We start from the raw sequence: 25,190 nt of genomic DNA on the forward strand, positions 1-25,190 counted from the left end.
AACACATGAAAAGGTACACAATAGAACAGGAGTTCCCAACCTTTTTATGCCACGGAGCCTTACCATTAACTGAGGGATCTATGGACTCCAGTTTGGGAACCCCTGCAACACAGGGAATGGTCCAGTGCAGAGAGATGGGATTGAATAGATTTTCATCATGGTCAGCATAGGTATTGTAGACCAAAGGGCTTGCTCCTGTTCAATACCATGCTACAGTATACTTTACTGTAAGCAGTTTTTGTCTTCTTACCCAAGATGACGAACTAAGATTTTAAAGATTGATTCTTGGGATGTAGGCCTTTCCTATGAGGTAAGATTGAGTACGTTAACCCATATTCTATAGAGTTTAGAAGAAGTGCAATCTCATTAAAATAATTAATCATTCTCTTGGCTGTAGAGTTTCAAACTTGCGATCACAGAGTTGGAATAAGGGTCCAGCCACCTATGGTGATGTGGAAACATTTCTTCACTCAGACATTGTGAATCATCGGAATTCTAGACTGCAGAGGGCAGATCATGGAGAGTTGCTGAGGATGAGGACATTCAAGGTGAATGGATTTTGAGATATGGAAGGGATCAAGGGATGTACAGGAAGTGTTGAATGTAGAGGTAGAAGATTAAATTTAACTTATTAAATGAATTTATCAAATGATTGAGTAGGGTCAAAATGTCTGAATAGCCTCCTCTGGTTCTTATTTCTATATTCTTGTATTTCTATGACAGAAATGACCACAATTCAAACTTTACAGCCATGAAAATTTCAAAGAAATTGTGCTTTAAAGGCAATCTTCCCAGACAATGTGCAGCACCAAGATCAGCTTAGGGTCGAAGAGTCATAAATCACAGAAACAGACCTTTCAGCAGATGGAATCTGCACCAAGCAAATACTCACCTACACTAATCCCATTTTATTCTTCTCATTTTCCCAATAATTCCCTTCAAATTCTAACACCCACCTGCATGGGGCAATTTACAATCATCAGCTCATCCACCACCCGGTATGTCTTTAGGATGGAGGAGGAGATGGGACCATTCAGAAGCATGTGGTCAGAGGGTGGATGTGCAATTCCACACAGAGACCACTGGAGGTCACATTTTAACCCAGGCCTCAGAGCAGTGAGGTAGCAACTGCAGCTCCATCATTGAGCCGCTCCCTCTTAATTCAAGTTTAATTGTCATTCAATCATGCATGAATAGCCAAGGATACAGTCAAATGAGCCAGCATTACTCTGGGGCCAAGTGCAAATAATATTATAAAGACACACCACAAAGCACCCATAGCACAAACATAATGGCATCAGTAAGATCCAACTATCCAGTAATAAAAGTGTCCAGACTTGAACCACACTAGAGTTTGTCTTCTGCTGAGCAAACACTGGAATGGGGAGTGGGGGTGGGAATTGTGGTCAGCACTGCCTCCAGCCTGAACACTGCGCCACACCGTCCCAAGTGGAACACATCAGCACTGACACCTCTCTCCTGGCAGCTGTACATGAGCACCACCTCAATTATACTTCAGTCCCACTGCTTGCCTGATCTGCTGATCATTGTCTGGCCAGGTATGGAAACACCAATGCTCAAGAACGCAAAAGCTTACAAGTAAAGAAAAGTGATTACAGCCCAGTCCATCACAGGCAAAACCCTCCCCACCAATGGGCACTCTTACAAGGAGCAGTGTCATAAGCAAGCAGCATCCATCAAGAACCCCCACCATCTAGCCCATGGTCAATTCTCGTGTTGTCATCGGGAATAGGTACAGGAGACTCAGTTCCCACATTACCAGGTTCAGGACAGTTATTACCCTTCAACCATCAGGCTCCTGAACCAGTGAGGACAACTTCATTCCTTTAACTCTGAACTGATTCCACAACCTATTGATTCACTTTCAAGGACTCTACGGGAAGTTCTTGGTATTATTTACTTATATATTTAAAAAAATTTCCATAGTTGGGAGTGCACATCTCACACAACCTCTCATGATCCCAAAGCACATTCTTTAGATTCAGGAAAGCTCACTAACAACTCGACTTTCTGAAGCAGCTATGCATGTCTATACTTATGGCATCCTATGGATGCACAATGGAGAGCATCCTACTGAGCTGCATCACTGCAAGGTATGGAAGCAGCATTGTGCAGACAAGGCGACTCTACAACACAGTCAAAACTGCCCAACATATCACCTGCACCAGCCTACCTGCCATCAAGGACGTGTACAGAAAGGTGGCAGAAAAGGGCCAGTACAATCATGAAAGATCCCACCCACCCTACTAGAAGACCATAAGATATAGGAGCAGAAGTAGGCCATTTGGCCCATCAAGTCTGCTCCGCCATTCAATCATGGGCTGATCCAATTTTTCCAGTCATCCCCACTCCCCTGCCTTCACCCCTTACCCTTTGATGCCTTGGCTAATCAAGAACCTATCTTTGCCTTAATTACGCCCAATGACTTGGCCTCCACAGCCATTCATGGCAACAAATTTCACAGATTTACCACCCTGACTTGAGTAATTTCTCCGCATCTCTTGTTCTAAATGGACGTCCTTCAATCCTAAGGTTGTGTGCCCTTGTCCTGGACTCCCCGCCATGGGAAATAACTTTGCCATATTTAATCTATTCAAGCCTTTTAACGTTCGGAATGTTTCCATGAAACTCCCGCTCATTCTCCTGAACTCCAGGGAGTACAGCCCAAGAGCTACAAGACGTTCCTCGTATAGTAACCCTTTCACTCCTGGAATCATTCTCGTGAATCTTCTCCGAACCCTCTCCAATGCCAGAATATCCTTTCTAAAATAAGGAGCCCAAAACTGCACACAATACTCTAAGTGTGGTCTCATGGGTGCCTTATAGAGCCTCAATATCACATCCCTGCTCTTATATTCTATACCTCTAGAAAAGAATGCCAACATTGCATTTGCCTTCTTCACCACCGACTCAACCTGGAGGTTAATCTTTACGGTATCCTACACAAGGACTCCCAAGTCCCTTTGAATCTCTGCATTTTGAATTCTCTCCCCATCTAAATAATAGCCTTCCCATTTATTTCTTCACTAAAATGCATGACCATACACTTTCCAACATTGTATTTCATTTGCCACTTCTTTGTCCATTCCCCTAAGCTATCTAAATCTCTCTACAGGCATTCTATTTCCTCCACCTATCTTTGTATCATCAGCAAATTTAGCCAGAAATGCATTAATCCTATAGTCCAAATCATGGACATACTTCATAAAAAGGTGCTGTCCCAACACTAACCCCTGTAAAATTCCACTGGTAACCGGCAGCCAGCCTGAATAGGATCCCTTTATTCCCACTCTGTTTTCTGCTGATCAGCCAATGCTCCACCCATGCTAATAACTCCCCTGCAATTCCGTGAGATCTTAAATGTTAAGCAGCCTCATGTGCGGCACCTTGTCAAAGGCCTTCTGAAAATCCAAGTACACCACATCTACTGCATCTCCTTTGTCTACCCTGCTTGTAATTTCCTCAAAAAATTGCAGTAGGTTAGTCAGGAAGGACTTTCCTTAACCATGCTGGCTTTGGCCAATCCTGTCATGTGCCTCCAGGTACTTCGTAATCTCATCCCTAACAATTGATTCCAACAACTTCCCAACCACTTATGTCAGGCTAACAGGTCTATGGTTTCCTTTCAGTTGCCTCCCACCCTTCTTAAATAGCAGAGTAACAGTTGCAATTTTCCAGTCATCAGGTACAATGCCAGAGTCTATTGATCTTTGAAAGATCATTGTTAATGCCTCTGCAATCTCTCCAGCTACTTCCTTCAGAACCCAAGGGTGTATTCCATCTGGTCCAGGAGATTTATCCACCCTCAGACCATTAAGCTTCCTGAGTACCTTTTCAGTTGTAATTTTCACGGCACATACTTCATTTCCCTGACATTCTTGAATGTCCGGTATACTGCAGATGTCTTCCATTGTGAAGACTGATGCAAAATATGCATTCAGTTCCTCTGCCATCTCTACGTCTCTCATTACTATATTTCCAGCGTCATTTTCTATTAGTCCTATATCTATCCTCGACTCTCTTTTACCCTTTATATACTTAGAAATGCTTTTAGCATCTTCTTTGATATTAGTTGCCAGCTTCCTTTCATAATTCATCTTTTCCTTCCTCATGACCTTCTTAGTTTCCTTCTGAAAATTTTTGAGCTTCCCAATCCTCTATCTTCCCACTTGCTTTGGCTTCCTTGTATGCCCACTCTTTTGCTTTTACTTTGGCTCTGACTTCACTTGTCAGTCATGGTAACATCCTTCTTCCATTTGAAAATTTCTTATTTGGAATATATCTGTCTTGCACTTCCCTCATTTTTCACACAAGTTCCACCCCTTGCTGCTCTGCTGTCCTTCCTGCTAATGTCCCTTTCCAGTCAACTTTGGTCAGTTCCCCTCTCATGCCATTGCAATTTCCTTTATTCCACTGAAATACTGACACATTAGAATTTAGTTTCTCCTTCTCAAATTTCAGTTGAACTCAATCATATTGTGATCATTGTTCCCTAAGGGTTCCTTAACCTTAAACTCCCTTATCACCTCCAGAACATTGCACAACACCCAATCCAGCACAGCCAATTGCCTAGTGGGCTCAACAACAAGCTGTTCTAAAAAGCCATCCCTTAGACATTCTACAAATTCTCTTTCCTGAAGTCCAATACTGATCTGGTTTTCCCAATCCACTTTCATGTTAAAATTCCCAATCATTATCATGACATTGTCCTTCTGACATGCCTTTTCTATCTCCTGCTATAATTTGTAATCCACATCCCAGCTGCTGTTTGGAGGCCTGTATACAACTGCCGTTAGGGTTCTTTTACCCTTGCCATTTCTTAACTCAGCCCGTAGAGACTCTACACCTTCCAATGCTATGTCATCCCTTTCTAATGATTTAGTATTACTTCTTATACACAGGGCACACCACCCCCTCTGCCTAATATCCTATCTTCCCAATACACCGTATATACTGGGACATTCAGCTCCCAATGGCAGCCATCCTTTAACCAAGTTTCAGAGATGGCTCCAATGTCATACTTGCCAATCTGTATCTGACTTTCAAGATCATCCATTTTATTTCTTATGCTGCGTGCATTGAAATAACATTTTCAGTCTGGTATTTTTAGCTTTCTGTTTTAACTGCACATTGCCTCTTTTGTCCTGTAACTCATCCCACTGGCTGCGATTTTGCCTCATCTCCTGCCTGTCCTTTCTTTCATCTCTGTTGGATGCCATTTTGATTTATTTCTATTTTCCCCTTCCGCAGCCCTATCACTCCAGTTCCCACCCCCCTGCCAAATTAGTTTAAACCCTCCCTGACAGCTCTAATAAACCTGCCTGCTAAGATATTGGACCCCTTTGGGTTCAGGTGTAACCCGTCCTTTTTGTACAGGTCGTACCTCCCCCAGAAGAGGCCCCAGTGATCCAGGAACACGAAGCCCTGCCCCCTTCACCAATCTCTCAGCCACGCATTAATATGCCTGATCATGCTATTCTTGCACTCATTAGCATGTGGTACAGGCAGCAATCCTGAGATGACTACCCTAGAGGTCCTGCCTTTCAGCTTCCTACCCAACTCCCTGAATTTTCTCTTCAGGACCTCCTCCCTTTTTCTACCTATGTCATTGGTACGAATGTGTACCAAGACTTCTGGCTGTTCACCCTCTTCCTTCAGAATACTCTGCACCCAATCTGAGACATCCTATACCCTGGCGCCTGGGAGGCAACACACCATGCGGGTATCTCTATCAGGCTGACAGAACTTCCTGTCTGTTCCCCTCACTATGCAATCCCGTATGACTACCGTATTCCTCATCTTCTCTCCCTTCCACACCACAGAACCAGGCTCAGTGTTTGGTCACCCCCCTCAACAGCATCCAAAATGAGATAACAATTACTGAAGGGGATGGCCAGATGGGTACTCTCTGCTATCTGAGCTCTTCCCATCCCTTCTCTGACAGTCACCAGCTTGTCTAACTCCTGCAGCCTTGGGGTGACTAACTCCTATCTATTTCATGCTCACTTTCCCTTATAAGCCGTAGCTCCAGTTCCCTAACACGGTCTCTCAGAAGCTGCATCTCAGTGCACCTGGTGCAGATGTGGCCATCTAGGAGACTGAAAGATTCCCAGGATTCCCTCATCTGACCCCCAGAGCAAAGTACTAACCCTACAGACATGCTCTCTATTCCTTAAAAAAATACTGAAGTCCACCTACCCCCTTAGCTTGCTGAAGCCCAAATGAGCCAAAGCCCTAATACTCTGCTTCAAACCACTCCACTAGGCAGCGTCTCTCTTTTGCCTGAACCTTCCCAGCTCTCCCACTCACGACTGGTATGTCGGTTATAGCTAATACTCTTGGATTGTGTCCCACTCCCAGAGAGGAGGCTACATAGCATCCAAGCAAGGACTGCCAGACTCAAAGCGATCAACACCTCCATCCACTAACCCACCTCTTCACACCCCCAGCCGCCGCTGCTTTATCATTTCCTGTCAGTCACCTTTTGTGGCAGTTTAGGGACATCCAATGTATATGTGCTATCTTTTGTATTTTTATTTATTGTATTTTTAAATTGTGTTCTTTATCTTATTGTGTTGCATCAGATCCAGAGTAACAATTACTTCATTCTCCTTTACACTTGTGTACTGGAAATATTAAACAATCTTGAATCTTTAGTCTTTTGTCCATTGGCTGTTTGCCATTCTTTATGTCTAGCTTTGCCTTGATTCTATTGTATTTCTTCGGTCCTGTGAATTCTACAAGAAATTGATCTCAGGGTTGTATATGGAGACGTGTACTTTGAGGATAAATTTATTTTGATCTTTGAGTATCTCCAGTCATTAATATTTAGATCATAGTTTAATATACATGTTTTAGCAATAAAATATTTTAGAAGTATCACTTTAAAAAGGACTCAGCTAAAATTTATATTACTGCAATAAATCTATCAAATTACAATTTTAAGGAAAGCAGACTATTAATACATCACAAAGAAGAGCTCTGCAGCTTTGAGCTATGAAGTGAAAAAATATATTGGAAGAATTACACATTCAGCTTGATATCCACTTCAGGGACAACCGACTCAAAAGCGAGTTGGGTTACAAGGATTCCTGAAATCTTCAAGCCTCAAGTCTCATTCTGGAAACGTGAGCATAAGAGCCAATAGTTCACAACTTTGTAAAATCAGGGCGAAGTTCACTGTCAAAGGACTACTTCACAGATGAAACATGAAATAAGTGCTCTTAGATTATTTGAAATATCCCACTGGAGCATCTGCAGTTCAACAGATTTTTCCCAGTTGTGTTACCTAGTACCCATCTCTCAGTCAACTTCATTTGGAGTGACTGCTCTACTGCTCTATTCTCTTTAACTGTCAGGCTAGGCATAGTTCAAATACCACCTATAAATTCAACTATTACACACTGTTGTAGGAAGAATCTCAGATGATGGAGGAGTACAGGAGTGAAATAGGCTGCATGAATGTTCTCATGAAAACAACCTTGCTCTCAACATCCTGTACTTCCTCCCTGATGATTGTAATGAGAAGAGGGCATGTTCCAGATGGTGACGATCCTTAATGACAGATGCCACCATCTTGTGACATGGCTTAATGAAGCTTTCCTCATTGTGGGAGGCTTGTACCTGTAATGACATTTCAGGAAGGTGAAGTCAGGAGAACACACACCAGTGCTCATTGAGGGATCAGCAGTGGAAAGTGTGAGCAGATTCAAGTTCCTGGGTATCAACATCTCAGAGAATCTATCCTAGACCCAACATAGTGATGCAACCATGAAGGCATACGAGTGGCTATACTTCATTAAGATTTAGAAGAGATTTGGTATTTCACCAAAGACTGTTGCAAGTTTCTACAGTTTTACTGTGGACAGCGTTCTGACTAGTTGCATCACCATCTGGTATGGAGGCACCAATAAACAGGATTGTGAAAAGCTTCAGAGAGCTGCAGACTCAGTCGACTCCATCACAGGTTCAAGTCTTCCATCAATGAGAATATCTTCAATAAGCCATGTCACAAGATGGTGGCATCCATCATTAAGGATCATCACCATCTGGAACACACCCTCTTCTCATTACAACCATCAGGGAGGAAGTATAGAAGTCTGAAGATGCACACTCAGCAGTTTAGTAACAGCTTCTTCCCCTCTACAATTAGATTTCTTAATGGTCCAATGGTCTCCCTTGCTATTCCATTTAGTGCACTATTTACCTGTCAACCCAAAGTTATTTACTTATTTATTGCAACTTGTAACAATACTGTACTGCTGCCACAAAGCAAATTTCATTACTAATGGCAGTAACAATAAACCTGATTCTGATTCTCACTGAACCTGGTTTAGAGAACTCGGTGCGCATAATAAGAACAGAAGGTACAGGAGATACTCAGTAGTTCAGGCACTATCCATGGAATGAGAAACAGTTGTCACGTGTCAAATTGATGACACCTCATCAGAACTATTGAGAAATCAATGTTACTGTAGGTTTTTGCAAATAAGAAGATGGTGTTTTATGTTTAAGAAAAGCCACAACTCGTCATTTATCATACTCCAAGCACTGAACACGGTGTGGTAAAAGTACTTTGTGTAACTACTTCAACACGTCAGACAAATCCCTTAAAGTGAAACCCCAACTCAATGTTGGTGGTTGGGAATTATGTACATTTCCACCAGTTACATCTCCGAATGTTAACGACATCTTCTAGAATTGCAGTCAGATTTCGTGTTGCAACTCTAACACTAATTGAAAGAAAAACACAGCAGAGGTGCGGACACCCCGCACTTTGCTTTTACTTTAAGCGAGGTGCGTACATGTGGTGGTGTGATTACATATGCCATGCACACACTTTTACACAAACTCATTATGAATCATTTAAAGTGCTCATACAATATTTACTCAAATATTACTGAAATATTAATTACACAACATTGCTGAGTGTTCAGTGTTACGACTGTGATCAATCTGAGATGCTGAAGCTAGTGATACAAAAAGGTCTTTATTCATCATGACAAGCAGGCATTCTGCTGGAGACCCTCTTGGTAGAGAGTCTCCCAAACTCAAAGTACATTTTATACCCTTAAGATCAAACATGACAGAAGGTGATTCAATACAATTTCAATAGTTACAATGACATCATTCATTTTCAATATTTTCAGTTGGCAGCGTTTCCTTTGAATTGCATCTCTTTGAAAATTCAAATACCTTTGCTGGAACAAAATATCTCACTAGATGTAAAAGCTTCTGGGAGCAGAGATCCCAGACACCCAAGCATAATGTTGTTAGGGCTGACTCTCAGTGCACAACTGTCCCAACTATTGATTGGCCAACTATACCTGTAACCATGTCTGAGGTTACAAGTGACAACATCAATCTGGCATGCCAGCTTAAACTCAGTCAGAACGGTGCAAAATAACTTAGTTCACGTTGCCTGGTTTGATGCAGGCTAATTAACACAACCCGTTGTTTTATGTTTGGCTGAAGCAGACGTGAACGTCTATGGTCACTTCACTTTCCAAATCATATCTCCAGCCATCCATCCCCTGCTGCGGACTAGCAGTCTGCACTTGGTAGACAGCGCTATCTGCAAGTCTGTCTTCGACTTCAAACTGATTACCGCTTGCAATTTAAGACCTGAAGACTGGTTCTTTCATGAATTAATATCTGCTGTATTCATGTAATTTCTAATTGATTCCAAATGATTTTGTATGTCCAATAATAGCAAGAAGTAACAAGTTTCTTGTTTAATTCTGAATAACACAAGAGTGATTCTAGAAATAGATGAGGTCTATCAGCACATTGAGTGCAGAACCAAGAGAATGACTATAGAGATTTATAATATGCACATTTTATTTAATTGCACAAGAAACAGTTAAAAACGTACGCTTTCTGCAGATTTTGGTGTGATACTTGGTTTTATAATGCATTCCATTTAACAATATATGGTAGGAAAGAGTATTTGGTATTTTCTATTAAATTTTTAACTGAACTATAATTGGTAAATGCATCAAATGTAAACAATAGTGACACCTGAACTGTGATGCTGACATATAAAAGAACATTGTTTTGAAGTTTCTGTGGCCACTTTATCAGCATCTCCACTGGCAGAAAACAATTAATTTAGATCACCGAGTTATCTAAAGATTTCTCCTTGTAAGAAACTATCTTGGCTACTCAGTATTTCAGCTGAATTGCTGGATCAGTTGAAGAACTGACAGCAGAGTAAAGAGAGTGTTCCAATATAGTTTTTCACAATCTAAATATTATTATGGGAGTGCAATGAAACACCAGACAATTTTTTTTTTCAGTTTCAAGATGAATAACTTGCTTGAAATATGGCATATTAAAAGACACTGAAATCTTCTAAGGCATTTCAGCTGAACATACCAAACTAATACCATCTCTTCTTAAATATTTGGCTGTCTACACGAAAGTCAGGTGGTACAAAACAATTTTTCCATTTATAATGTGTTGATGAATGACATTTGCTCAAGGACTTGTTCCTGACTTCTATGTTTCTCTACAAACAAATTGCTCCCTGGCATTGGTGTATTAGTAGGCATTCTCCCTTCTAAATATGATCTCTGAAAATTGCATAAATGCAAGTTTGCTTGCAGGCACTGCAGATCAACTCAGGGGTCTATTGCAATTGAAAGGAATTTTACACCATTGATGCCCAGCTGGTCGTGACCATTGTGCAAGGTGGTGTCCAGCACCCTAGCAACAGTCGCAATGTCCTCATTTTCCTACCAGGGTTATTGGCTAATATCATGGCTCACGACACTAATGGGCAACCAAAATATATGTGAGGTTTATATAGTGCATGAGAATTGTATATGCTCTGTAGCATACAGTATGAGGTAAACCAATAGTTCTATTGCCTAGTCTACTCCAGTGGAATCCCACAATACTATGCGGAACATCAAGATTCATCTTCCAAAACCTTCTCATTATGAGAAGCAGTCCTTATTATCAGCTACTTGATGAGAAGCCTGTGAAGAAAGTGGCTGAGGAGTAAGAGAATGGAGAAGAGGAATCCTGTATACTGCATTTTAACCTGGTCCTCCATGAACAATTCATTTGACTGTATTATCAATAAATACAAACTATTAACAACAGTCCTTCGGCTTACCTTCTACCCATCCAGACCATCAATAGCCACATTACAAAAGTAACAGTCCACACAAAGTGTGCAGACTTGGAAATTCAAATATGTTAATCTGTATCAAAATGTACATTAATTGCCCTTATCCATTCCCTTAAGCTCAGTCCTCTGTGCTTGCTGGCCCGAGGTATCCAGCTATCTGTGATTGCAGATAAACTGGTAACCTACAGTAGAGGAAATCGTCTGGCATTGGAACTGGTAATAAGAAACTTTGAGCACAGCCGACATTAAATTGAACTGACAGGCAACTACAAATGCACAGGTGAAAATCAGTGATGGATTTATGATTTATCCATCCTGAAAGAAGATTCACATTCTATAGAAACAATACTATTTCCTTAGGTCTGTGACCACCGATCATAGTAATTTGTCGGAGGACTGAGTTGCTTGATGTTTCCTTGAAGACCATGCCAGCACTAATTAGCATCCTAGAACACTGTATTCACTTGTTGGAGGTGGTTGGGTTGGATATGGATGTGGATGAAAACCAATACTGGTTTCTAGTAGTTTTAGCTTAATGCTGCATTCAGTGAAATTAGTCGTAATACTCCCTTTTGCTTTGATCATGCGACTTCGGACCACAAAGGCTGACAGGCAGAACTCCAAGGACTTTTTATTTAATTGAATGTATGGCTGTTTGACAAAACCTTAACTGTAGTGAATGGTATGCAGCAATAGTCTGGCGATTGATCCTGACCAACAAGCCTGCATGTACAGCCCGAGTGACAATAGTTGGGTACCTAGACAGTTCACTGTGAAACTGGTCTGAATGGGCCAGTCTGCGGTTTAACAGGAATTCTGTGTATGGAAACACAGCCTCTCAAAAACTCCAAGTCTACAAATTGTTGAAAGTATATCGAGCTATGTAAAGAGCGTGGAGGTGGGTTGTGATCTCAGCTGTCAAACATGTTTCTATTTCAACTGCTTTAGCTTTCAGGCTAATGCACCTGCGCGAAGCAATACAACTGGCAAGAAAAAAAAAAGACATTTCAAATGCTTAATGCTGCAGTGAGCAAGTGGGGCTATAAAGATTTTCTTTCACCACGCTCAATGCAAAAAAAAAATGATTTCATCTACAATTGCTCGCAAGGCAACTATAGAGAAGGTCCAAATTATCTCATGAATTGAGAAGGTTCTGTGAGCTTCAGCCAATCCTCCTTCATTGTCATCATAAACCAACCTCAAGTACAAGCCTCAACTAGGTCACCCTTCTCGAAAAGAATTTGACTAAATTAATTTTAAAACTAAACCCAAGTACCCTTCTTTCAGATGCATTTTGAAGTAGCGGAGATATTCATCTTATATACGTATACACACACTACATCATTGGCTTTGCTTCCAAAGATAAGTGGGGGGGGGGGATGTTATTAACCCAAAGAGAATACTGCCTATTTGTTCATTGTTTGGAATATCAACACACCAAGCAGAACCACTGTTCAATCTTCTTTGCCCATACTAAAGTCGGCGAAGTGCCATCCTCTTGAACTTCAGCAATCCTTTTGGTGAAAGTGCTCCCATTGAGCTGCTGGACAGGCAATTCCAGGATGTAGACCAAGTGACGATGATATACAGTGCCTATAAAAAGTATTCACCCACCTTGGAAGCTCTCATGTTTTATTGTTTTAAAACATTGAATCAACGGATTTAATTTGGCTTCTTGGACACTGATCAACAGAAAAAGACTCTTGTGTCAAAGTAAAAACAGATCTCTACAAAGTGATCTAAACTACTTACAAATATCAAATTCTAAATAATTGATTGCATAAGTATTTACCCCCTTCAAGTCAGTATTTAGCAGATGCACATTTGGCAGCAATTACAGTCTGTGTGGATAGGCCTCTATCAGCTTTGCACATCTGGACACTGCAAATTTTCCCCATCCTTCTTTGCAATGTTGCTGAAGCTCTGTCAGGCTGCATGGGGATCATGAGTGAACAGCCATTTTCAAGTCCAGCCACAAATTCACAATTGGATTTAAGTCTGGGCCCTGATTTAACCCACTCCAGGACATTAACTTTGTTGTTTGTAAGCCATTCCTGTGTAGCTTTGGATTTATACTTGGGGAAATTGTCTTGCTAGAAAACAACTCTTCTCAAGTCATAGTTTTCTTGCAGTCTACGGCAGGTTTTCCTCCAGGATTTCCCTGTATTTTGCTGCATTCATTTTACCCTCTACCTTCACAAGCCTCCAGGGCCTGCTGCAGTGAAGCATCCCCACAGCATGATGCAGCCACCACCATGCTTCACAGTGACGGTGTGTTTTTGATGATGTGCGGTGTTTGGCTTACACCAAAAGTAACGTTCAATCTGATGGACAAAAAACTCAATTTTGGTTTCATCAGACCACAGAATCTTCTTCCAGCTGACTTCATAGTCTCCCACATGTCTTCTGGCAAAGTCTAACTGAGAGTTCGTGTGTGTTCCCCCCCACCCCCCACCCCCAACAGTGGCTTTCCCTTTGCCTCTCTCCCATAAAGCTGTGACTGGTGAAGCACCTGGGTAACAGCTGTATGCACAGTCTCTCCCATCTCAGCCACTGAAGCTTGTAACTCCTCCAGAGTTGTCACAGGTCTCTTGGTCCCTTTCTTGCGCAGTCACTCAGCTTTTGAGGATAGCCTGCTTTAGACAGATTTATAGCCGTGCCATATTTTTTCAATTTCTTAATGATTGACTTAACTGTACTCTAAAGGATAGTCAGTGACTTGGAAATTTTCTTGTATCCATCTCCTGACTTATGCTTTTCAATAACCTTTTCATGGAGCTGCTTGAGTGTTCTTTTCTCCTCATCATGTAGCTTTTGCCAGGATACTGACTCACCAGCAGTTGGACCTTCCAGATAGAGGTACATTTTTACTACCATCATTTGAAACAGCTTGAGTGCACATGGGTCTCCAAAAACAGATCTCCATTTAAATAATTATATGACTTCTAAAACCAATTGACTGCACCAGTGATGAGTTGGTGTGCCATATTAAAGAGAGGTGAATACTTGTGCAATCAATTATGTGTTTTATATTTGTAATTAATTGAGATCACTTTGTACAGATCTGTTTTCATTTTAACACGGAAGTCTTTTTCTGTTGATCAGTGTCAAAAAAGCCAAATTAAATCCACTGTTATTCAATCTTGTAAAACAATAAAACATGAAAACTTCCAAGGTGGGTGAATACTTTTTATAGGCACTGTGGTTTCAAGTCAAGTTGATACGAGACTTGCAGGACAATCACCTGGTGGTGGTGTTGTCCGAAGCAGCTGCCGGCCTTGGCCCTCATGATGGTGAAGATGTGGGTTTTCCAGATGCTGTCAGTATACCTTTGAAAAGTAACTGCGGTGATTTTTGTATCTGGAATATATTGCTAACCTTGTGAGTTGGAGGAATGAAGGAGTGCTCAGAGTGGTGGTAGGGATGCTTTGTCCTGAATGGCATTGAGCCTCCTAAACATTATTGGTGGTGCAGTCAGCTAGGCAAGAGGAAAATATTGAAAACAAAGTTTACTGCTCTGCCACCTCTGCTGGTCCTGTCTGTAGGTGGAAACCACACACCTAGTGATCATGAAGGGCACAGTTTGTGACACCATTTGAAAGACAATTCCTTTAAGATGACTAATCCATAGGAGAGATTTCCCAAATTAGTTACAGATGTTCATGGAGAGAATTCTACAGGGATGATTTTGCTGAGTACAACTTTTCTAAATCTGAGCACCATGCCTCAGTCAACGCTGGGCTTTATTCAAACCATATTTTAACAGAATAGTTTAGTAAACACGACAGTGAACCACATTGTGATGATCTGGAGTCACACAGACTCCAGTCCCTGTATGGTCTGCAGTCTTCAGTGCCTAAATGACAGTGAATGGGAGTTCAATCCAATCCAGGAGGTTCATGATTACTATGAGAATCCTAGATTCTTAAATCTTATTTTAAAATTCCCAGCTGTATTGGTGGGAGTTTTCTCTTGCATCAAATTTTGCATGCGGGCTTCTGGATCTCTAGCTGAGGAATTAAACTGCTCTGGCACCATTCCTACTTTTGCAGTCACCTTCTTTTGACTAGCTCCTTTGCTTTGGTGGTTCAGAGCTACTCATTTCCTGGTAGGTTGAACCCGTACACCTTCCTTTTTAATATGGAAATAGAGGATAATAATAGTCATGAAGAAGGAGCCCGATTAAAGGTAGAAAATGCCGGAAACCAGTCAGGAAGTCACATAGCCTGTTCAGAGGGAAAGAGTTAACATTTCAGGTTAACAATCCTTCCTCAGCTCTAAGGAAAGGCCATCTTGAAATGTCATTTGTTTTTTGGTCTGCAAATGCCGCCTGGCCTGCTGAATATGTTCAGTGTTTTCTTATTTCAGATTTTCAGCATCTGAAGTATTTAGTCTTTGGTGATCAAAGGTTATAGTTCCTTTGTTTTTCCTGAACATGCCAGCGATGAACTGATTGAAACCATCCTTTTAAGTTATATACTTTGAAGGAGATTGATTGCTTTGGTGTCTTTGCAATTGCATTATTGTTTTTCATGTTACTTCCACAAGAAAGGAATACAGTTATATGATTTAGTTTGATCGTTTAATCTTTTCTAAAATTTTAAAGTAAAAGGAAATCAGACTCGCTATTACTTGCTAACATATTACATGCAAACATCCTGACTAAATTTAAGCATTCACTTCGAACAAGTAGTCTTATTTTAGTTTGCATTTCTGACTTTTTTCATTTCGGACCATCTAAACTATTTTTATTATGGTATAATTTAGTCATGTTTCATCTTGGTTTCCACACATAGCTATCTATTGGTATCTACCTTTCCCCATCCCCCACACACTCTACCCACTTGGTCCCCTAGCCTCTCCCTTCCCCCCTCTCCCCACAGTTCCCATCTAATGTGTCCCTCCCTGATCTGGCTTCACTCACAACCATTTCTCATCACATTCCATAATCTACAGTCATTTGCTGTCTCTACTAATCACCTCCTAGCAGCTACTGTTGCTATCCTTCCCCCCACCTGGATCCATCTGCTCGTCAATCCTTCCACGTTTGGACCCACCTAGTGCTCGGAAGCTCTGTCTCACCCCTCCACTTCATCCCATCTCCTATCTTCTCTCAGTCCTGATACAGGGTCTTGACCCAAAATTTCTTTGCCTCCACAGACGCTGCCTCAGCTGATGAGCTTCTCCAGAAGTTTGTATTCCTCTATCCTGCTGCAAATCTGTTTGCCAATGATAGTACTGGCAGGAATGCACACTGCTTGGTCTTTGTGGAAATTACTTCATTTTCTCAAAGGTGACATCTGACTTGATATCGTGTGGCATTACCACAGTGTAATTACCACAATTAGGTAGATTCAGAAATGGGCATTCAAGAGCAGCTATGGGTGTCCAGGAACTATGCTCTTGTTGTCCAGGACAATCTGTAACCAGCAGAGCCTTCAGTCTGTCTTTGCCATCAAAGCAGTGGTTCAACCCTGGCTCACTTGGAAGAGCACAAAAATCTTCACTGATGCAAGGTTCAGACTGTGGTTCCATTCAAAATGGAGATAAATAGATAGCTGGGTATTTAAAAAATACAGAGACAAGGTAAAGATGCTGCCTGACATGCTGCATTCCTCCAGCAGTTTGAGTTTAACAACATACAGGCTGGGACTAATATTTAGCCAGGTTGGTCCATACAAGGGGTTGGGTTAACAAAGTAGAGTCCAGCTAGCTTCCCTAAATACTTAACAGAAATATCCCTATCTTTAACAATCTGAAATTTAACTGGACTTGTCATTGCAAACTGTGGCTGTGAGGGCAGGTCAGAGGTTAAATAATCTATGGTGAATGACTCATTTGCCAACTTCCCAAAGCTTTTTCATGTCCATAGCTGACAAATAGATGGAACACTCAACTTTCCACCTAATTCTGTGACACTTTACATTTTCTTCACCACTAACAATTTTCAGTTCTCTGCCCGTTGCTTGATTTTCACCATGAACATCCCATGACTGTTCACTTTTATGTCGCGTCAGGAAGACCGCAGGGCTCTGCTTCTAACTGGATGGCAGACTCAACCACCTCCCCTCCACCACCACTCTCCTCTGTCTGGCAGAACTAGTACTTGCTCTCAACTTCACTTTTGGTTTCTCCATCTTTCCCGATATGGAAGGTGTAGCCTTTGGCACTCATGTGGGCCTCAGTTCTGCCTGCCTTTTCATTAGCTGCATAAAGCAATCCGCATTGTAAACCTACACTCACAATGTTCCCCAACTCTACAACATTGACCACTGCATTGGTACCTCTTCCTGCACACATGCAGAGGTCGTCAGTTTCACCAACTTCAGCACCAGCTTCCACCCTATTCAAAAATCACTCAATCTATTACTGACACCTTTCTCTCCATTCTTGACCTCTATCTTCATCTCCAGGGATGGATTATCCCTGGAGATATTCTACAAACTCATTTACAGTACCTCAAATGGAACTTTCCCCATCTTGTCACTTGCAGGGATGATATTTCATTCTCTCAGCTTCTCTCTCCCTGCAATATCTGTTCTAATGAGAAGACTTTGCACTTTAGGATATCTGAAATATCCTCTTTTCTTCAGAAAATGTTTTTCCTCTTCCCTATTGCTATTGATGCTGCCTTACTCACTTCTCTTCCATTTCCCATAAATCTGCTCTCAACCACCCCACCTCCGACATAATAGGGATAGGCGTCCCATTGTCCTCACCTCCCACCCAACCAGATTCAGAATCAGGTTTAATGTTACTGACACGTGTTGCTAAATTTGTTGTTTTGTGGCAGCAGTATAGTACACCCAAAAAAAAACTAAATTGGAATAAGCAATATATATAGGTTTTCCAAGACCCTAAACTTCCAACATATTCTCTGACATTTCCACTATCACTGACAGCTTCCCACCACCAGCCATTTTTAAGAACAATAATTTTAACAAAGACGAAAGTCTCGCTCTAAGTAAGAACTAGAATTCGATTGTAAGCAGGGTGGGACAGTGGAAACCCAATTGGTAGAGGGCTAACTAATCAGGAGGGACGGACGAAGAGGGTATATGTATCACCAAACTTGACTGCCTAGACATCATGCCTGATGAAGACGGTGGAGTCTGTCATTGAAACATTGGTTAAAATCAATACCTGTACCAGCTGGAAGCCCAAGAAGAGTTTGTCAGATATGCTGGGAGAGCACTAGATCCTTTTTCAGACATTTTTCTACCCCTCCACTCTCCATGACTCTTGTCTGCTCATCCATTTCTATCGATCTCTCTCTAGGCACTTAAACCTACAAGCACCTACCCTTATATCTCCTCTATCACCACCATTCAAGGCTATAAACAGAACTTCCAGGTGAGACAGTTCTTCATGAGTGAATTCAGTGTCATTTATTATATCTGGTGCTCATCTACATAGGTGAAACCCGACACAGGTTAGAGGGTCACTTCATAGAGCATTTTTACTCTGTCCACCATAACAGCTAGGATCATCCAGAGATCGGTTGGTTTAGTTCTACTTCCCATTGAACACACTGACATGCCTGGTCCATGGCCTCTTCTACTTCAAGCCGAGGCCAGATACTAATTAGAGGGACAATAGTCCGTATTCTATCTTGGCAGTCTCCAACTGACAGCATGAACATTGATTTCTCTCACTCCCAGAAACCACCGCCTCCCACTTTGCCTTATTCCAATTGCCCCCATCACCTTTTCATTTTCCCCTCCCCTACCAACTTGACCTACCTATCACCAACACATTCCTCCCTCTATTTCCCCTCCTCTTTTCCTTTATTCTATGGTCTACTGCCCTCTTCTATCAGATTCCATCTCCCTCAGCCCTTTGTCACTTCCCAGCAACTTGCATCACTCCTACTCTCCCACTCCTTCAGTTGCCCATTATCCTTCTCACCTAGATCTACCAATCATCTGCCTGCTCTTGCTCCACCTTTTACCTCCACATTTTTATGCTACCTCTCTTGTTTTTGTCCCTGTTTCTAGTTGAAAGGTCTCACTCAACTAGAAACATTGACTGCCTATTTCCCTCCATAAATGCTGTCTGTCCAGCTGAATTCCTCGCATTTTGTGTGTTGCTTCACTTCCCCACAGGACTGCAGCTGCAACAACAGAAGAGAATCAATACTGTCTGAAACAAAACCATCTGGTTGAGCCTCAAGAATTCTTACATCCTACATATTCACTCCCCTCAGCACTAACACATCTTGGCAAGAGAGCGTACAGTTTAGAAAATTTACTGCATTTTTTAACTGAAGATTTCTTTGGCACTTAATGCACAATCTGTCACCAATCTGACAAGGCCAGATAAAGCAGGGTGAACACAGCAAACTGCACCATTCCCTCTCAGTTACGGTTACGACTGGGAAGAAAGTGACGTGCGGTAGCTTACCTGGGATCACCTGAGCACCGGCAAGCCCAAGACAATGTATCAGCATCAGCAGCATCATCGGAAAGGGAGCAATGATCATTTTAAATGGATGAATTTCCAGTCCTGAGGAGAGAATCAGAATTTGTCCTGAGTGGCAAGTAATCATCTTAACACCCCAGAAACAGATGGAGGTCATATACAGTTGGTTTATTTCTATCACATGCCTGGAAACACCCACACTGTCCACATACATGGATTTCAGAAATGAAGCAAATGATGCCTCACCTACTGCATTAAATAATGTATAATGTTTATACAGACATAGTTAAATTACACGTCAAGTAATAGCACAAGTTTGAGGAAAGTCTTTCATCTTCTGGTCATATGCAGACTTCTAGTCTTTACTAATTTTTTTTACAATTTCAAATAACTTGATTTCTATGTCTGTATCTGCCACCAGTGTGATATGGACAAAACTTGCCTTCCACTCCAAAAAAAATAGAAGGAGGAGGGGGTAAAAAAAAACATGTCCAGCCTGACTTGCCAGGCACACCTTTCTGCTCTGCATTTCCACACCTTCTGTGCTCCTTTGTGTTTGGTTATGCTCTCACTCTCCAACAGGTCCTGTTCATACTTTGAGCAGAAGATCTTATTTATAGCTTATTCCAATATGTCCACAGTTTTACCCTCTCTGGAGCCACTCTGCTGCTCCACCCCATCTGAGCTTGACAAGTTTCTTCTGTCGCCTTTCTATTTCTGATGGAGTTCTTTCTCTTCCCACTGCTGCTGCTGCTTTGCCAAGTATTTCCAACGTTTACTGGTTTTATCTTAGATTTCCATCATTTTTTCTTATAATTTCCAACAAATAATTGTTGTGATTTCAATAAGACAGGATGTGGGCCCACTATGGTCAAATGGAATTAATGTAGATGGGCAACAAGGTTAGAACAGACGGGGTGGGCAGAAAGGCTTGTTTTTATGCTGTCTGACTAAAAGCAAAATGTTCAGTCTGAATAAGGAGTATGCCACAATTAGTTAAAAATACCAAACGTAATCTAGACCAGACCTTTTTCTTCAAAAAAAATAGTTACACGTGTTTGCATTTTCCCAGATCTAGATTAGTCCTCATTACTTGCAGTTTATAGCATAGTGGTTAGTAGCAAGCATGAATGAAATGCTAGATTTTATGCACCCTTAGTAGGTCCCAATTAAGTAATCTTGATGTGCAATTACAACAATGAAGCAGGGAAAAGCACAGCAAGGAGACCATAGTTCCCTGAAAGTGGCTTCACCGTGGGAGTGTGGTTAACCTTTTGGCACACTGGCCTCTATCAGTCAGGGCACTGAGTATAGAAGTTGGGGTGAAATGCTGCAGCTGTAGAACATATTGTTACCCTGCTCTAGGTGCATTAACCTTGAAAGAGTGCAGAGCAGATCTATGAGGATATTGCCAGCGGTTGAGAAATGAGTTATGGGGAGAGGTTGAGCTGCTGCTCCCCTGGAGTGTAGGAGAATGAGGGTGATCTTAAAGAGATGTATCAAATTATGAAGGGCATAGATAAGGTCATCGCTCACTCTTCGCTTCCCCCCCCCCCCACCAAGGATTAGGGAAAGAACTAGAGAGTATAGGTTCAAGATAAGAAGGGAGAGATTTAAAAGGAATCCCAGAGGTAACATTTTCTCCCAGCAGTTGGTCTGTTTGTGAGAAAGTAGTTCAGGCAGGTACATTAACTGCATCCAAAATGCACCTAGATAGGAAAAATATGGGCCAAACAGGACATCTTATATGGGAATTTGGTCAGTATGGACCAATTAGGCCAAAGAGACTGTTTCTTTGTTATATGGCTCTATGAGCAAACAGCAATTTGATGGTGACTTGTTCATCTGTTTTAGAAACGTTTGAAAACGAAATGTTAGCTAGCAGACTGGGACAAAAATCCATCTGTTTCTTCAGCGTAACACCATGGCTTTACTACCATCCAAATAAGAGAACTGACAGGCCCTTGGCTTAACTCTTCATCCAAAAGGTTAATCCCTCTAGGCGCCAGAGGGTCAATTTTACTGTGGTTTGTGAAGAGAAACACGAGCCCTTCTGACTCAATGGAGGTAAACTCCCACAGATGTCAGCTGTACTTTAGATCACATAGATACTTCATTGCAGTACAGTGATGGATGACGCAACATTGTACAATACTGTTCAGTTTAATTTTACTGTAATTTTGCATACTCCTTTTCCACTATATTGGGAAACAATGGAAAATTAAGCATTTCTCCAATTAACGTCTAAAATCAGTAAAAGAAAATTGCTATGGCAACTCTTCTTGTAAGAGTTGCAGTTGCTTTAGGTTTTTTCAGCATTTTTTGTTTATATGATTTTGCACTTCCCCCTTCTTGAAATGTCTGCATTTCTGGAGACAAGTTGTCTACCAACATCTTTTATAAACCTACCAATTCCCATAGCTATCTTGTCTATACCTCAACCGTAAAAATGCGATTTCCTTTCCTCAGTTCCTTTGCCTACATCGCATTTGTTCCCAGGATGAGGCTTTCCTTTCCAGGGCAGTGATGTCCTCCTTCAGGGAGTGGGGATTCCCTTTATCCACCATTGATGCTGCCCACTCCCGCATCTCCTCCATTTCCCAGACATCTGCACTCACCCCATCTTCCTGTTGCCTTAACAGGGATAGCATTCCTCTTGCCCTCATCTACCACCCAATCAGCCTCTGCATTCAACACATCGCTCTCCATAACTTCCGCCATCTTCAACGGGATTCTACCAGAAAATAAGTTTTTACTTCTCCCCCACTCTGCGCTTTCTGAAGGGATTACTCCTTCTGTAATTCACTTGTCCATTTGTCCGTCCCCATTAATCTCCCTCATGGCACATATCCCTACAAGTGAGAGAGATGCCACACCTCACCATTCACCTCCATTCAGGGCTTCAAGCGGTCCTTCCAGGTGAGGCAACCCTCCACCTATGAATTTGTTGGTGTCATCTATAATATCCAGTGCTCCCAGTGTGGCCTCCTCTATGTTGGAGAGACCCGACAAATCCCCATTTCAATTCTTACATGTTGGTCCAAGGCCGCCTCTTCTGCTTGAGAAGGCCACTCTCTGGGGGGAGGAGCAACAACTCGTTCCATTTAGGTAGCCTCCCATGCAAATTTTTCTTCTGCCAATTTCTCTTTTTTGATTCCCCCCCTTCCCTCTTCTTCCATTCCCCCTTCTTGCATTCCCCATACTGGCCTCTTGCCTCTTCTCACCTGCCTATCACCTCCCCGGGTTCCCCCCTCCTCCCCTTTCTCCCATGGTCCACATCTCTCCCAAGAGATTCCTTTTCCAACCCTTTACCACTCCCCTGGCTTCGTCTATCACCTTCCAGCTGGCCTTCTTCCCTTGCCCCACTCTTGTAATCTGTTGTCCTTCCCCCTTCCTTTCCAGTCCTGATGAAGTTCCTCAGCCCGATATGTTGACTATTTATTCCTTTCCATAGATGCAGTCTGGCCTGCTGAGTTCCTCCAGCATTTTGTGTGTTGCTCTGGATTTTCAGCATCTGCAGAATCTTCTGTTTATGATTTGCTGTTGCATTTACTTGCTTTTATAATTTGAAAACAAACTGGAACCTATGTCTGCCGTCATTAATTTATAAAGCTTTGACCTTGCTGAGGATATTCAGAAATGGATTCTCAGTCACAAAAGCCACAGGTGTCGGAACAATATTCACAGGACTGCATCTATACATCTGATCTACACAATTGTTAAGAATAGTGTCCAGGTTTGCCACACATCACCGTGGGAAGCAGTCTAAGTGAATTTTACAGTTCTGAAACAAATAATTTAAATGTGCCATTAGGTAAATAATACCAATTTCTTGGTCCATTCAACAGTTAAGGTTGTGGGGTGAAGGAACTTTGTGCACCCCCCCCCCCCACCCAGAGGAAGATTTGTAAGAGGAAGCCTGGTAACCAAAATTGCTTCCCTGAAAATACTGTAATTTGACTATACTCATGTTAATCACAAAATGAGATCTAACTATTAATTTTGCTCACAGCAGCCTCAATATAATAGTGACCCCAGATCTCAGACTATTCTTAATCATAAGTGGGTATGACCACAAGGTTAACTTGCTGCTCAATCCAATAGTAGAGCACTGTCCTGTATTCACATTATGCATAAGGAAATGACACTGCACAAGTTTGATTCAAGGCTGTTTGCTTATGATGCATTATATACTTCTATTCTGTGGGAAAGGGGTAATTACAGGCATGAACGTGCCTCCAGGAAACGATGGTAATCTAAAGTCTCTGGAGGATGCAAAAACAAGCAAAACTAGACAAAATATGATGACCAATCTGCTCTGAGAACTTGGCTTCCGAGATAGAGTAGAATGGTGAGGTATCATTTGGTTCAACATCTGCCCACTTTAATAAGAGAACTTTAAAACGGGATCCGAATTCACTATCATTCAGTCAACATCTTATTATGAAACTTGGAATGTGTACAAAGTCAAATACTAATCAAAGTCTGCCTAATGTCACTTAAGCAGAGAAGACCAGATATTAACTATTCGAATAATGCTGCCAGTGCTCCACTTAAGCAAGGAAGATCTTTGTCTTGTTGAAAGACAATGCTTGGTTTGTCAAAAGTGCTTCAAGAGCCATGTACCATCTTAATATTATTTTTCAGGCTCTGAAAGAGTTAAGAGTTTCAACAGTTATTCTCTCTGGAAGCTTTGATAAAGACATAAACATCTCTAATTTTCTGCTTGGTATTGCTGCCCCTCACCTCTTAACTTCCCATTGGAATGGATCTAATGTGCACTGTGTGGGGATACTTTTCAACCCATGTTGCCTTCACTCCATAATGAATATGTTTCATCTGCAGTTACCCTCCTGTAGTGAATGGACCTCATTTGAATATGTGCACATTCAGAGATCACACTGCTAACTCCTTGAAGCATATGCTATCATTTAACATGTGCATAAAAGGCCCCATATCAATCTGCCCCTGTATACAACATCACCCTTTGACAATAAAGCTTCTTGACAATGCAATTGAAAACAATCGAAAGCTCCCTCAAAGTGATCCTTCTCTTCCCTTCCAGGGCACAAATCACTCCCACAAACGCTTCAAAGTCCTGGAGAGGCAACAGCGAAAAATCCTCCAACTGCATTGACACAGTAAGCAAATGGTCCAGGCCAACACCTCCATCACTGACAACCAAACCACACTTAGTCAAGATAGACAGGCCACATCACTCGCACAGACTTCCAAGATAGGCACTCTGCTCCAAGTTCCATCACTTCGAGAGAGTGTTAGGCTGGCACAAGTGGCAATAAAACCACATTTTAATAAAGGGTGTCATTCCCACTAGCATATAGGAACCCTTGCCCACAACCACTTCAGCCGCACTCAAGATAGCATTGAGAACCAGAGCCCCATTGACGGGATTACAGAAACCCTGCCTGGCAAGGGAAAGGATGTACCACCACCCGAACTGTTCTCACATTTGCCCCTTCAGGATCCTCCTACTCTACTTGTGACTGAATCTGTAGGCCCCACATTGGCCATTTCAGAACACACGAAACTGGAGTGGAAGCAAGTCATCCTTGATGTTGAAGGAAAAAAAGCAGCTTAATTCTTCGCTTAT

At 41.8% G+C, this 25,190-nt stretch overlaps 1 protein-coding gene across 4 annotated transcripts in view; it reads right to left on the reverse strand.

The window, feature by feature from the left end:
* ddr2a (discoidin domain receptor tyrosine kinase 2a) overlaps nucleotides 1–25,190 on the reverse strand; it is a 154,925-nt gene that overhangs the window by 48,132 nt on the left and 81,603 nt on the right. For all 4 annotated transcript variants that reach the window (XM_063064906.1, XM_063064909.1, XM_063064908.1 and 1 more), the window contains one exon: nucleotides 19,562–19,663. In XM_063064906.1, coding sequence (XP_062920976.1) covers nucleotides 19,562–19,640 — 79 coding nt within the window. In that variant the 5' untranslated portion in view covers nucleotides 19,641–19,663. The remainder of the gene's footprint in view (nucleotides 1–19,561; nucleotides 19,664–25,190) is intronic.

The sequence above is a fragment of the Mobula hypostoma genome, chromosome 12, assembly GCF_963921235.1.
Source record: "Mobula hypostoma chromosome 12, sMobHyp1.1, whole genome shotgun sequence".
Taxonomy (NCBI): domain Eukaryota; kingdom Metazoa; phylum Chordata; class Chondrichthyes; order Myliobatiformes; family Myliobatidae; genus Mobula; species Mobula hypostoma.